The 12,183-nt window shown below is 62.1% G+C and overlaps 1 protein-coding gene across 1 annotated transcript in view; it reads left to right on the forward strand.

Annotated features, from left to right (window-relative positions):
• The window catches only part of HUNK (hormonally up-regulated Neu-associated kinase), a 64,368-nt gene that overhangs the window by 28,657 nt on the left and 23,528 nt on the right, over window positions 1-12,183 (forward strand). Inside the window, exons 3-4 of the mRNA XM_054577804.1 lie at window positions 2,308-2,363; window positions 7,010-7,145. Of these exons, the coding sequence (XP_054433779.1) occupies window positions 2,308-2,363; window positions 7,010-7,145 (192 nt within the window). The remainder of the gene's footprint in view (window positions 1-2,307; window positions 2,364-7,009; window positions 7,146-12,183) is intronic.

The following is a 12,183-nucleotide window of genomic DNA, read 5'->3' on the forward strand; positions in this document are numbered from 1 at the left end:
TGGGGAAGGCACCTCGCGCTCCTCGTGGCCCACGGGGGCCGTGGGTGCTCCTGGGCGCCCCCCAAGGAAACCAGCAGCGAGGCAGGGAGGCCTTTCACGGCGGTTTGCCCGCGGCTCCCAGCGGCTTCCCAGGCCTGAGGCCGCCCCCGCGCGGCTCACTTAGCAGGGTTTGGAGGGGGCGCGCGCTGCCCACCTCCGGCACGCGCGTCCGGCAGGGCTTGGCACAGGGCCCTCTCGCAGACACCCTGTCCCTGTGGACGTCATCTCACACGTCTCTGTTGTCCCAGTCCTGCCAGGGACAAGGGTTAGGGATATTTTTCATAGAAGGTGAGGGTGCGGGAATAATATTTCTAAAAATAATGGCATTAATATTGTCGTATGTGCACTTAGATAGGGTGGACCGGCTTTATAGGTAAAGAGCATACACAGTCATTTGATAATTCCATTGCATTTCTACAAGGTGTATATTTGTGTTTTCCAAAACTCTTGGTCTGAGGGCCGGGTCTTCCCGCTGGAAAAACGGGGAGGCTCCCCTTGTGTTCGGGGCCACCTGCGTGGGGACATCGGCAGAGCCTTCTAAGGGCCGTGGCAGTTTTAACGGACTCTGCCTACTGTTCCATGGGAGTTGGTGAAGGCACCCGGTTCCCCCTCCCCCTCGTGTGTGCCCTGGGCTCGGGACGATCCGCGCGCGTGCCTGGCTGCACTGCACGTCCGGCGCCATCTCCCTCCTCATCCGAGCGTCCGGCCCCGGGGCTCAGCCACCGCCCAGGGCGACCGCCTCCGCAGGACCCTTCCGAGAGCTCCCATGTTTTCTGACCTGGACTCCTCAACTGCCCTTCCACCTTCCCACGCTGGCCTCGCGGTCCCTGGGCGGGGCCTCCCCACCGCTCCTCCCCCAGCGGCTCCGCGGGGCCGTCTCCCCGCCTCGGCGTCTGCTCTCTCCCGGGCAGCTGCGGCGACCCGGTCGCGCGGCGGGTGGCCCGCAGGCCCTGTCTCGCCTGCGGAGTCGGCCCCCTCAGAGCAGCTGATGCAATTGTTTCAGATGCGAATCTGGTGCTAACAGTCGAAAACCTGGGATCAGATCCAGATTTCTAGCCTCTCTTGGAAAACGGGTCGGGTGGGCGGTGCCTCCCAGGAAAGGGCACCCCGTCCCCTGTACCACGGTCCCATCCACGGTCCACTTTCGTCACGGGACTCTGGCGTGGTGTCATCAGTTGCCAATTTTGTTTATCATGATTCCACTATTCTAGACCTTAAAATAGAGACCAGAAGAAAAAAACAATGATTTGCCCACATCTCTCCTCAAAAGTGAGAACGGAAAGCCGGACTGAGAGCGCGGGGTCCCGAAGCCCTAGCAGGAAGCACTGAGCGTGTGAGGAACGGAGGGGCGTTCCCACGCGTGCACCGGTCACGGGGTGTCTGCGTCCACAGGCTACAATTTAAGATGCTTGGATTTGCCGACCTGGGTGGTTTGATGACCAGATATCTGCGTCCACCCTCACTTTTTCCCTCTGGAAATCCCCAGCGGCCTTTGGGGTAGGGCAGGGTCGCTGGAATTCAGCACCCCCCCTCCCCCCGCCGCAGCCTGAGCAGAGGTGAGCGGGGCAGGCCCGCTTCTGCCCCCAAGGAGCCCGTCCTGGGCTCAGACTCCGCAGGCCCGGGCACCCAGTGTGACCCAGGGCCGGTTCTCCTTCCCCGGCCCCCTGGCCCCTGGCCGCCCAGGGTCAGCGACCGGGACGCCCTTCTCCTGTGAGGCGCGCTCGCTGTCGGGGAAACGTCGGCGACTGGGGCCCCGGCCTCTCCGCGCTCCGTTTTTCTGCCGCCACGGCTCTGCTTGCTGAAAAGATGAACTTCCTCTCGGCCCCAGTCGGGCCTCCGCATGGAGAGGCTGTAGGACCGGCAGATTTTACCTGCGTCTGGTTCTTTTAAAACGGCTTCCCTGAGTCTGCGGCTGTCCCCTCGGGCTGGGGTTGCCCACCCGTGGCACCAACGTGCGGCCACATTAGTGCCCAGGACAGTTCTAGTTCGCTCCTGGGTTTCAGCGTCCGTCCCGCTTCTTCCGGAAACTTCCTGTGCTGTCTTCTGCCTTCGGGCCGCTCGCTGCGCCCTCCCCGAAACCCACGGGCTGCTTCACTCTGCAGCAACGAACTCTCTCCCATCCTGTAAATGCTGACTTTCTGGTTGTGGCCGGGAGCTTTGTGCGTGGGGTCCAAGGGACTCTCCAATCCTCGGTTTCCCTTCCAAGCAAAATGTTATTTGGTGACTTCAAATGCCCACCCGACACACTTGTGGTTTTGTTTATTTCAGAGACTTGAAGATAGAAAACTTGCTACTGGATGAAGACAACAACATCAAGCTGATCGGTATGGCTTGTGTTTTGTTGTGTTTTTTTTGTTTGTTTGTTTTTTCCTAAAGATGATTATTCTTTAAGTATTGTGCTGTCAGTTGTCTGTTGTTTGTTTCTGGGTAACCAATTTAGAAAATTATTCCTGGTCTATTTTTAATCCCCAGACAATACTTCTAAATCACTTCCTTTGCCTCCAATATTTAATAATGGTTTTAAAAATGGAACTTAATTCTAAAAATAATTTAAAGGTAAGTAGGAATGGAAAGGGCTGTAAAGTGACCAAAAAATGCACTTCACAGCCCTAAATGAATATTTGGGTTATTCAAGCTCCAGCTTCTCCATCAACTCAGATGGATCTGAACTTTTACGGGGGTTATTTTTATTTGGATTAACCGTAAACCTTCTTAAAAATAGTGGCAGTAGTTTGGCCGGCAGCGCTGCCCTTGGCTGAGCCGCCTGTGCTCGCTTCCAGCGTGTGCCGGGCCGGGATCGAGGGCGCCCGTCTCCCGCTCTGTCTGGTGTGACCTCGCCCAGCCCTGCGGCGCAGGGCGGCCGCCGCGAGAGAGCCCCCTGGGGCCCGGAGAGGTCCTCGCCGGCCGAGGGAGCATCCGTGCCGGGGCACAGTTCAGGGTCGAAGGCGGACGTGCGCCACGGCTCCGTCCGAGAAGATTCCGTCTCTGTTTGCCCGTGTGGCGGCTCTCGGCGAAGTCCCAGCCGCCGTTTGCACGCCCAGATGCTAGACAGCGCCAGCGTGTACCCTGCTCTCTCCTCTCTTTCCTCACCTCAAGTGCAAGGAGTCCCTCCCCTTTCAGTTGCTGGAGAAAGGCTTTCTATTCGCGGAAAAGAGAAGGATCTGGAGTACTTGGGAAATTGAACTTTTGTGCTCCAGAAGGAAGTTTTGTTTGGCAGATGCTGGAAACCGTCTCAGGACCCTAAAACCTGTCCGTCAAGCGGCCGATTAGATTCTTTGGAATCGCAGCCGGGCCCCAGCCGAGCAGCAGGCCAGGGCTGCGGGGACTCCGGCCCCCCGGCGGGTCACCACGCGCCAGTGACAGGCGCGGATGCGCACATCCCCCGTTAGGAGATGAGCAGTTAAGAGGAAACCAGCTTCCCCCCCCCGCAAAGATTTTAAAGAATGTATCCTTAGAAGATACTTGAACGATTCAGGGAATTTTTTTCTTATCAGAGTGTTTGACTCTGGCTCCTTGTCCCGAGGGCTGGCTCCAGCCGCTGTAACCGGGCGGGCCGGTGCGGCGCCTGTGGGGTGTGGGCCCAGGCCCGGCCGCGCGGCAGGAAGCAGAGGCCCGACCTGGCGGGGCTCAGGCCCGGAGTGGGGGCCGCCGGGAGGGTCCCCAGCAGGCTGACCCGCAACTGCCTTCAGGAAACCGGGGGCAGCGGGGAGGGCGGCGCCCTCCGAGCAGCAGCGATTGTCAGCGAACAGGCTGCGCGAAGGCCAGGTGTGCGTTCCAGGACAGCCGGGCCCAAGGCTGGGGATCCGCCGCTCGTGGTCCCCGCAGGCCTCGCCCTCGTGCCGCTCCCCGGTGAGAGCCCGCGACGGCCGCCAGGAGAGCGAGACCTGCGCTGTAGGAGGAACAGAATCTTCTTCCGGTGCAGCGTACGCTGCTATCGTCCGTGTTAGTTTCAGGTGTGGCTGGACAGTCACAGACCGGGGACCGTGCTGTTCCGGTGCCGTCACCCCTGAGCCGGGCAGCGCCAGGCTGGCCCCCAGCCAGGCGGCCGGCCGTGGGCCGCAGGGCCGCTGCCGGAAACCGGGCCCCGGGAGCCAGAGCTGCGGAGACGGCCGCCCCGGGCCCTGCGCGCTGGCTCTGCCTCTGGGAGGACGCTCGGCGCCGAAGCCCAGGAGCCCTGCTCCCTGCAGGCCGTGGAGGCTCGGTGCCCCGCCCCAGGCGCACCTGCCTTTATCCTGCAGCGTCTGCGTTCCCCGGCGTTGTTTTTTCATGGGAGGGGAACGGAGGTGTGGGGACCGGGGGGGCGGCCGCGCCCAGGTCTCCCAGGGTCACCCGCCCCGGCCGGGCAGTGCGCAGCAGACGTCACCGCAGCTGTCTCGTTGCAGCTTGAAGGTCCTTGGAGCGTTTTCTTCCAAGGAATTTTACCTCGATTTTCAGAGGCTGATTATAGCTATTAGCACGTCTTAATAGTTTCTTTGAAATACTCTGATTTAAATAAATTTACCGAAGCTGTGTTTCAGATAAACTGCAGTTAACCGGTCGTGGGATTTGATTTCATTGGGATTTTCCCTTCCAACCACACAGTCTGCTGTGTGACAGTTTAGTGTAATCTTCACGCGTGACAGCCATGACTCAGAGCAGCGTTGCGCCTCAGGTTTCTGCAGCCGCCTTCACGGGGCGCGTTCTTATACTCCTGTCGGCAGCGCTCAGCACACCCAGGGACGGCTGACTCAGGTGTCACCAGCGCAAATGGACGCCCACCTGGGCACCTCGCTGGGAGCTTCTCTCCGGTGTCACAGCCTAATTATAGGCACATCTCTGAAATGTTAATAATTACAATTACAGATGGGAAACGGACTGGTTATTTCTCTGTAAGATATTTTAAATGAAAGCCTTTCAGCTACTTTGTCAGCATAAGCCACTTCAAATGCAGATTTTATCTCCTCCACACCCCAGTCCCTCTGCTAATTTCTCCTCCTGAAACGGGGCTTCAGATAAAGCCAGACCCCGTTCCCCAGCTGGCTGGGAGCCGCCTCTTATCCCGCTCGCGCCCCGGCCGCGGGGGAAGCGCCCGGATCGGGGTTCCTTGCTGTTATTGGAGGGAGCCCTCAGGGAGAAGAGGGCCCAAATCTGGACTCTTTCGTTTTAATCTCAGAAATCGAGAGCTAGGTTTTCTGGGACTCGGAGGAGATCGACTGCTTATGAAACGCCCCTCGGGACGCCGCCCAGATCACACACAACCCGTGTCCCCGGGGCCCCCTTCGCACGGGGTCATAGTGGGCGCTCTTCAGGCCGTGGTCCTTTCACCAAACCTCCTTCAGGCTCATTTTCGAACCGAAAGCATTGCCGCCGCCGCCGCCGGTGCACAGCTCAGCGCGAGTTTCCTCCTTACGAAAGGAGCCATGCCCCTGCGCCTTGGGCGCGCGTCCGGGACCCTGCGGACCCTGCGGACCCTGCGGGCAGGGGTCCCGGCCCGGCGGGAGTGTGAGAGCGGCTGCGAGGGCTGCCCGGGCGGGCGGGCGGGCGGTGTGGGGCCTGCGGGGGCCGCTGGGCCCTGGGGGAGGGCAGCGGGGCCGGGGGACTGGGGAGCAGGGGACAGAGGAGGAGGGAGGTTACGGGAATGGCCGTGGAACCACACACAAAGGACGCACTCGGCGTGTGGACGTGCGCCGTGGCGCTTGGTTGGCCAGTGCCTGCTCTGGGTTCGGAGGCCCCCCCTCCAGCCCGGAGTCGGAGACTGAGAACCAGGGAGCGTTTTCGGGGCTCGGCCGCAACGGGGCTTGGGAAACCGCTCCCGTGGACAGCCCACCGCACCAGGGCCGGGAGAGGCTCTGCCAGCAAATGGCCCCCGGGGTAACCACTTCACGCACCTGCCCGTGCATCTCCTTTCCTGAGCTTGCCCAGGGGGCCCGCGCTGGGCAGGGGGAGACATGTCAAAGGCCAGGCGACCACACCGTGCTGAAATCAGACGGGCGTCCCGCCAGGTGAGAGAGCGCGAGCGTTTTGGTCACAACGTGGAGCTAGTCGGTGTCCGACGTCAGCCCCTTCCTGACCGAGCCCTGTAGGCGGACGGTCCTCTGCTTGGGGACGAGAACCATCATTTTGACGTTGAGGTTTGCAGGAGGAACCGTGACCTGGATTCAGAGCTCAGCCAAGATGGAGGACAGGTGCCAGATGAGGGCAGAGCACTCACAGCTCCCCAGTTACCTGTCTGTAAGATCACAGGTAGACACGGCCCCAAAGGCGGAAGGGCCCAGGGCGCTCTGGGTGCGTTGGCCTCCTTGCCTCTCCCCAGGTGCCTTCGTTGTCCAGGAGCAAAGCGATGCCGTGAGGCCCCCTGTCTGGTCCCTGCCACGCTCCCCCTGGTGTTGCTTGTGCAGCCCAGCCCCCAGCGTAGTCTGAGTCAGCGGGCGTATGTTGTTCCGCTTTTGGATCACCATATGTCGCTGCGTGCGTTGGGAGCATTGTCAGAAGACTTGCATGAAATGAAAACATCCAGCCGAAAAAGTCCTCTCTCCATGGTGGGGTTGCCTGTCCCGGGGCGGGGGGTGACGCTGTCACCAGCCCCAGAAGATCAGCCTTCTCCCCGCCTTTCCCCAGCTGGCCCCATGGAAGGTGGCTCGAGACTCCAGGGCCCCTGCATGGCCTTCCCTCCCCCGCTCCCCATCCTAGAAAGCACAGCCTCTCTTTTTCCTGGATGACTCATGCTAAGGCTTGCTAGAAATGTGTTTCGGTTCCACATTCTTTCAGCTTGAGCTGGATTTTAGAGCGAGGCCCCACTGAAAATGCTTCCAGCTCCGCCAGCCGGAGGCCGGCGTCCCGAGGTCCGCGTTGGCCCCGCGGAGCTTCCTTTCGGACGCTCAGTGAGGTGTTAGCCAGAGAGGACGTTTCCGTTCCCGCTGCCTTGCCTGCTTCCTTTCTCACGTCCACGGTTTTCTCACGCGGAGCCCTCTTTGTCGCCCCCTCTTTGCAGACTTCGGGCTGAGCAACTGCGCGGGGATCCTGGGCCACTCCGACCCGTTCAGCACGCAGTGCGGCAGCCCCGCCTACGCCGCGCCCGAGCTGCTCGCCCGGAAGAAGTACGGCCCTAAAATCGACGTCTGGTCCATGTGAGTTACCCAGTTGGTGAGAGCGGGGCCTCCCGTGAGAGAGTTTGCGAGGTGTGTTGAGAGAGAGGCCCTGGCACCGATGCCGAGCGACGCTTCGGGGCCCAGCTTTTCGCCTCTTCCTTCCGGTCCTTTCTCCATGAACCACCAGAGAGGCCTCTCCCAGCAGTCGTTTAGGGGCCGGGCAGGATGGAAACAGAGCCGTGCACTCGCCGAACTCACGTCTTTTTGCTGCTTAAAAGCTCCCGCAGGTTTCCCATCAGCATCCGTACGAAGTCAGCCCCGGGCCGGGGGCTGGGAGCCCGTGCCCGCTCCCTGCAGGACCCTCCCGCCCCAGCGCCTCGACCCGGCCCCCCGCACAGTTCCTTTCGCTGGAAGCGTGGTCCCTTTCCCTCGTGTTCTGGGGGAGGCCGGTTCCCGGAACGGCGCTCCGTCCGCCTGCGGCCCGCCCGGGGGCCTCCCTCATCCCTCGCAGCCCCTGATCTCTGCTCTCCTGGCTCTCATCCACGGTCATCGAGTCCCGGCTGACCAGCCGGGACCCCTTGGACTTGCAGGTCGAGGGGCGGCGACCACCCGGCTTGTTCCAGGGACTCTCCCGCACCTGACACAGAGCCCAGGCTGGAGAGGAAGGGAGGGAGGGAGGGGTGTGGGGAGGAGGGGGCGATGGCAGGAGGGGACACTCACGCCACCCCGGGGAGCCGGAGTCCAGGGCTAGCGCTGGGGCTGGCAGAGGACCCCCGCGGAGGGTGCGGCCCGCGCTCGGCTCTAGAAGCAGGGGGGATCCTGCTTCCCGGTGGAAGACGGAGAGAGGGGACGCAGACGTGAGAAGGGGGGTCTGAGGGCCACAGAAGTCCCGGACTTCCCCAGAACGGTCCAGCCTGTCAGCGGGGGACGCCTTGGTCAGGGACCGCCCCCATGGTCGAGCCGCAGGACACAGACAGGGCAGGGCTGGGGGCCGTGCGGCCGGAGGCACACCCCGCTGTCCCCGGCCGGCTCTGCTCCCTCGCCCCTCCCACGGGAGGCGTGGCGGGGCTGCGGGCTGCAGGGCGCGTGCCCTGGGTGGGGACTCCGGCAGGGAGCCGCGGGGGGCGGCCCTGGTGATTTGGCTGCATTGCTCGACTCCGCGCGGGGCCCCGAAGGGCCTCTGCGTCCCTCCCAACACTGCCCCCCGCCGCCCGCCGCCGGGCGGCCGCCCTCTGCAAGCGGCGGCACCGGAAACGGCGTGCTCGGCCCGCCAGCGCCTGGGGCCTCCTGCGAGTGTCGGGCCCGCGCCCTCCCTCAGCGCGTGCGTGAGGCCTGGGTGAATATGAATATTCTTTCCTTAACAGGGAGCCCATTTATGCTAAATGGGAAGCTCTGAAAGGGACAGATTTTGCACCAAAAACTGAGAATAAGAGGCTGTGGAAAGTGGGGAGCCCGAGAGACCAAGAGATTCAGGGGTGTCATGTAAGTGCGGTGACAGGAAGGGGGGTGGGGCCACAGTGGCCACGGAGAGCGGAGACCTGGCTTGAAGAGCAGGTGCCCGTTCGCTGCTGAGACTGCACGCGAGGGGGCGGGACGGTGCGGTGCGGTCGCCAGTTGTCACGGTGACAGGGCTCGGCCTGTGGAAGGAGGCCCTTCCCAGCCGTGCCTGGTGGCGCAGGCACATCCTGGAGTCTGGGAAGGGCCCTGGGCTTGTCACGGCTGCGGAGGGGTGGCCTGGGCTGCACGGCCAGCAGGGCGCCCGCCCCCCGCCCCCGCAGGCTGCTCCTCCCGGACACAGGGCAGCAAGAGCCCAGGCTGCAACCGGCTGCACCGTCCAGGGTCAGTCTTGGGCTCAGCCCCCGCCGAGTCCTTTGACTGGGTCGGGGTCCCCCTTTGTGCCCACAGATCCTCCGGCTCCGTTGTGGGAGCGGGTCCGTTGGCACCTGTGTTGGCAGCCGGAAGCAGGGGTGGTGTCGTTGAGGGGGACAGAGGTGGGGAGGTGCAGGCGGGGGGGGCATGGCCCGGGACTGGGGTGCCGGGACACGCCTTCCTCCTCCTCCCCGGCTCGGCTGCCCACACGCGGGGGCCGGGGCACCGCCAGACATGCCCCTGCTGAGGCCCATTTGATAGCATTTCCCCCCCCAAGAAGGCGATGTGCCGCAGAAGGTCTTCCAGGGAGCCCACATTGGGCCTCGGGCCTAGTCCTGCGGCCGCCCAGGAGCACCCGCGAACGCCTCTGCTAAATGGCCGTGCGCCGCAGAGACACCACCCGACACGGGAGGCGCCGCAGCTCTGGGGGCCCGGGTGGGACCTCCGGGGAGACCGGGAACGGCAGCCCCCCGGCCCGCCCCAGGGCCCGTGGTGGGGACGTGAGCAGGAGGCGCGCCCCTGTGCTCAGCCGTGCGGCTGCACCGCCGTTCCCTCGAATGAACGAGGCCTCCCCGGTGCGACTCGGCCGCCGGCCCCGGGACAGTGCTGAGAGGGGAGGCAGCCTGATTCCCGCCAGGTCGCGGGGTCGCGCCCATCGGACCCTCTTTAGGGCGGTGATGAAGCTTAATATGTGGAGGTCCTACCCCCCTGTGTGATGGCACCTGGAGGTGGGGCCTTGGCAGGAATTTAGGGTTAGTTGAGGTCACGCGCATGTGGCCCCCGTGACGAGATGACTGTCCTTACAAGAGGAGCCTCCAGAGAGCTCGCTTGCTCTCCGACGTGGGAGGCACCGGCCGATGGCCTGTGGGCCGGGGAGGGCTCTCGGCTGAGCTGACCCCGCCGGCCCCTGACCTTGGACACCAGCCTCCGGCCCCGTGGGAAATGCATGTCTGTTGGTAAAGCTCCCTGCCGGCGGTATTTGCCACGGCAGCCTGAACTGACCAAGGTCTGCCCGGGAAGCACCCAGAGCGTGCGGGGGGCAGAGAGCAGGGAGCCAACGTCGGCGAGCTGAGGAAGGGCAGGAGGCGTGCGGGGCCCCGGCGGGTCCGGGCGGAGTTCGTTGGCCGGGCGGAGGAGAGGAGGGGGACCCTCCGGGCAGAGGGAGCTGTGTCTGCGAAGGCGGGAAGGTCAGCGTTGCTCTTAACCTCGGAGACGACGGGACGCTTTGGAGCCTTCGGTAAGGGGTTAATGTTCCACTGCTTCGGGAGGCCGTGTCTGAGACGTGGTCGGTTCTGGTTTGGGGCCCTCGACTTGGCTGTCCGAATTGGACGTGGAGAGCCCAGAGAGAATTTAATTTAAAAGGCTGTTAGAAAGAGAGCGAAAATGGAAGCAGTGCTCCCTCTGGGTCCGACGCCGCTGTTACCAAACGTCCCTTTTTATTGCTTGGAAACAGCAACAGAAAGAAGAGTTCATTTTCCGAACCAAAAGCCAACGTCCCTCTGCGAAGGGTTGGGGCCTTTGTTGGTGGACAGGCGGGCCTTTTCCCGAGGCTGGAGGCTGAGTGAGGAAGAAAACCAGCTGTTGCTGGGAGAGCAAGCTCGCCCCCGTGAACGGGGCCCCAGCTCCCCGCCGGCGGTGGAGCCGAAGGGCCACGGCGGCTGGAGAACGTTGCCTCCGCGTGAGGGGGTTTCCACTATTTTCGGCGGTCGTTGTTGTCATACACGGTCCACGTAGGAGCATCTTCAAAATCGTTCACGTCTTCCGTTCCATGCAGATGAGTGAATCATCTTGATCTGTATCTCCAGCGAGCTGGGAGATTTCAGATACAGGAACAAAACCGTTGATTCTGGTGCAGTGAACCTTTTCTGTTGCGAACCAGCTTTTCCTTAGAGTGGCATATGTGGTAATTAAAGAAGCTTTAATGCAGATCTACCTTATAAATGAAAAGAATCAACATTAACTTTATTATCCGAGTATTGCAGTGCTCGTTGGAGAACATCGGTGCCTCTCTAAGGGTAAGGAAAATGGAAATTGAGAGTTCTGGCCCCAAAAGGGTGAGAATCCAATATTTTTTCACCCAAAGCTGCTCTTGGCTGTCGCGGGGACGCCGGGGGCGGGCAGAGCGCCCGCGTGAGGCCTCGTGCCCACGGGGTGGTGCGCGGCGCACTCAGGCGCCCTCCCGGCCTCGCCCAATCTCTTTCACTTTGTGGGGAGCTCCGCCCCTGGGCTGTCTTTTGGGTAGACCAGTTGGCCGATGGAGCCCACCTAGACCTGGCTGGCCGTTCAGGAGAGAAGTTTGTTCGGGGCTCGACTCTTGTTTTTGTAAAAGAGTAACAACATGCGGCAGCATTTTCTCTCCGTGCAGACCCCGTGACGTGAAGGGGCGGCAGGAGAAGGAGCTGGAAGGAGGAGACCGGTGCCTCCTTTTGGGTCCCTTAGAGCTTTTGACTTTTAAGAGAGAAGCTTCCTTTGGCTTCTGAGATGTTGCAGTTATAAAACCTAAGACTTTTTTTTTTTTTTAGTTAGCATGTGCATTTAAAGTAGAACAGGGGAAGGAAGGAAGGAAGTGGAAAAAAGTCTTAAAATCCATAAAAAATGATTTCTTGGTGAAAACAGATCAGCTCATGGAGCAGTCACGACGCTTGAGGTTTTCCAAGTGGTTGGGCCTGTCCCCGCTCTCGAGGCCTGTCCCCAGGATTTGCAGGGAGCTGACGCCGCGGGAGGACGGCAGGACGTGTCCTTCAGGTGCAGGGTTGTTTTAGGTATTTCCGAGGCGATTTCTTCCTCGAAGCGTCACACGGAAGCCAGGGGTCGGCTGAAGGTTCTCCCGGCCGCGTCGGGGGCCAGCGGGGCAGCGCCTGGGGGTCCTGCCCGCCCGTGCGAGCGGCTCTTCGGACCCTCCACCTGCCGGCAGAGCTCTGTCCGTGGCTTTGTCCGCACGTCTTGCTGACGTTGCTGGCCGCCTCCGCCAGGCCCGGGTGCTGTGACTGCCTGTCCTCTCAAGGGTGGCAGGGGACGTGGGCGCCTGATTTAACTCCCACATTTCCCCCCTTCCACTGCCTGGGCCTCTCCCCCGGTCCTTCCAGCTGCCCCTTGGAGTCATTTTTCCTTCCCTCTCGTCACCAGCGTATTTGAACCTGGCCAGTACCTTTGGGGCTTCCTCCACCCAACGGCGATGCCCCCACATTTCTTCCTGCTTAGAAAAACC

This window comes from Pteronotus mesoamericanus, unplaced genomic scaffold, assembly GCF_021234165.1.
Source record: "Pteronotus mesoamericanus isolate MK-2021 breed Mesoamerican mustached bat unplaced genomic scaffold, CSHL_Meso_final contig_116, whole genome shotgun sequence".
NCBI classification, from domain to species: Eukaryota; Metazoa; Chordata; class Mammalia; order Chiroptera; family Mormoopidae; genus Pteronotus; species Pteronotus mesoamericanus.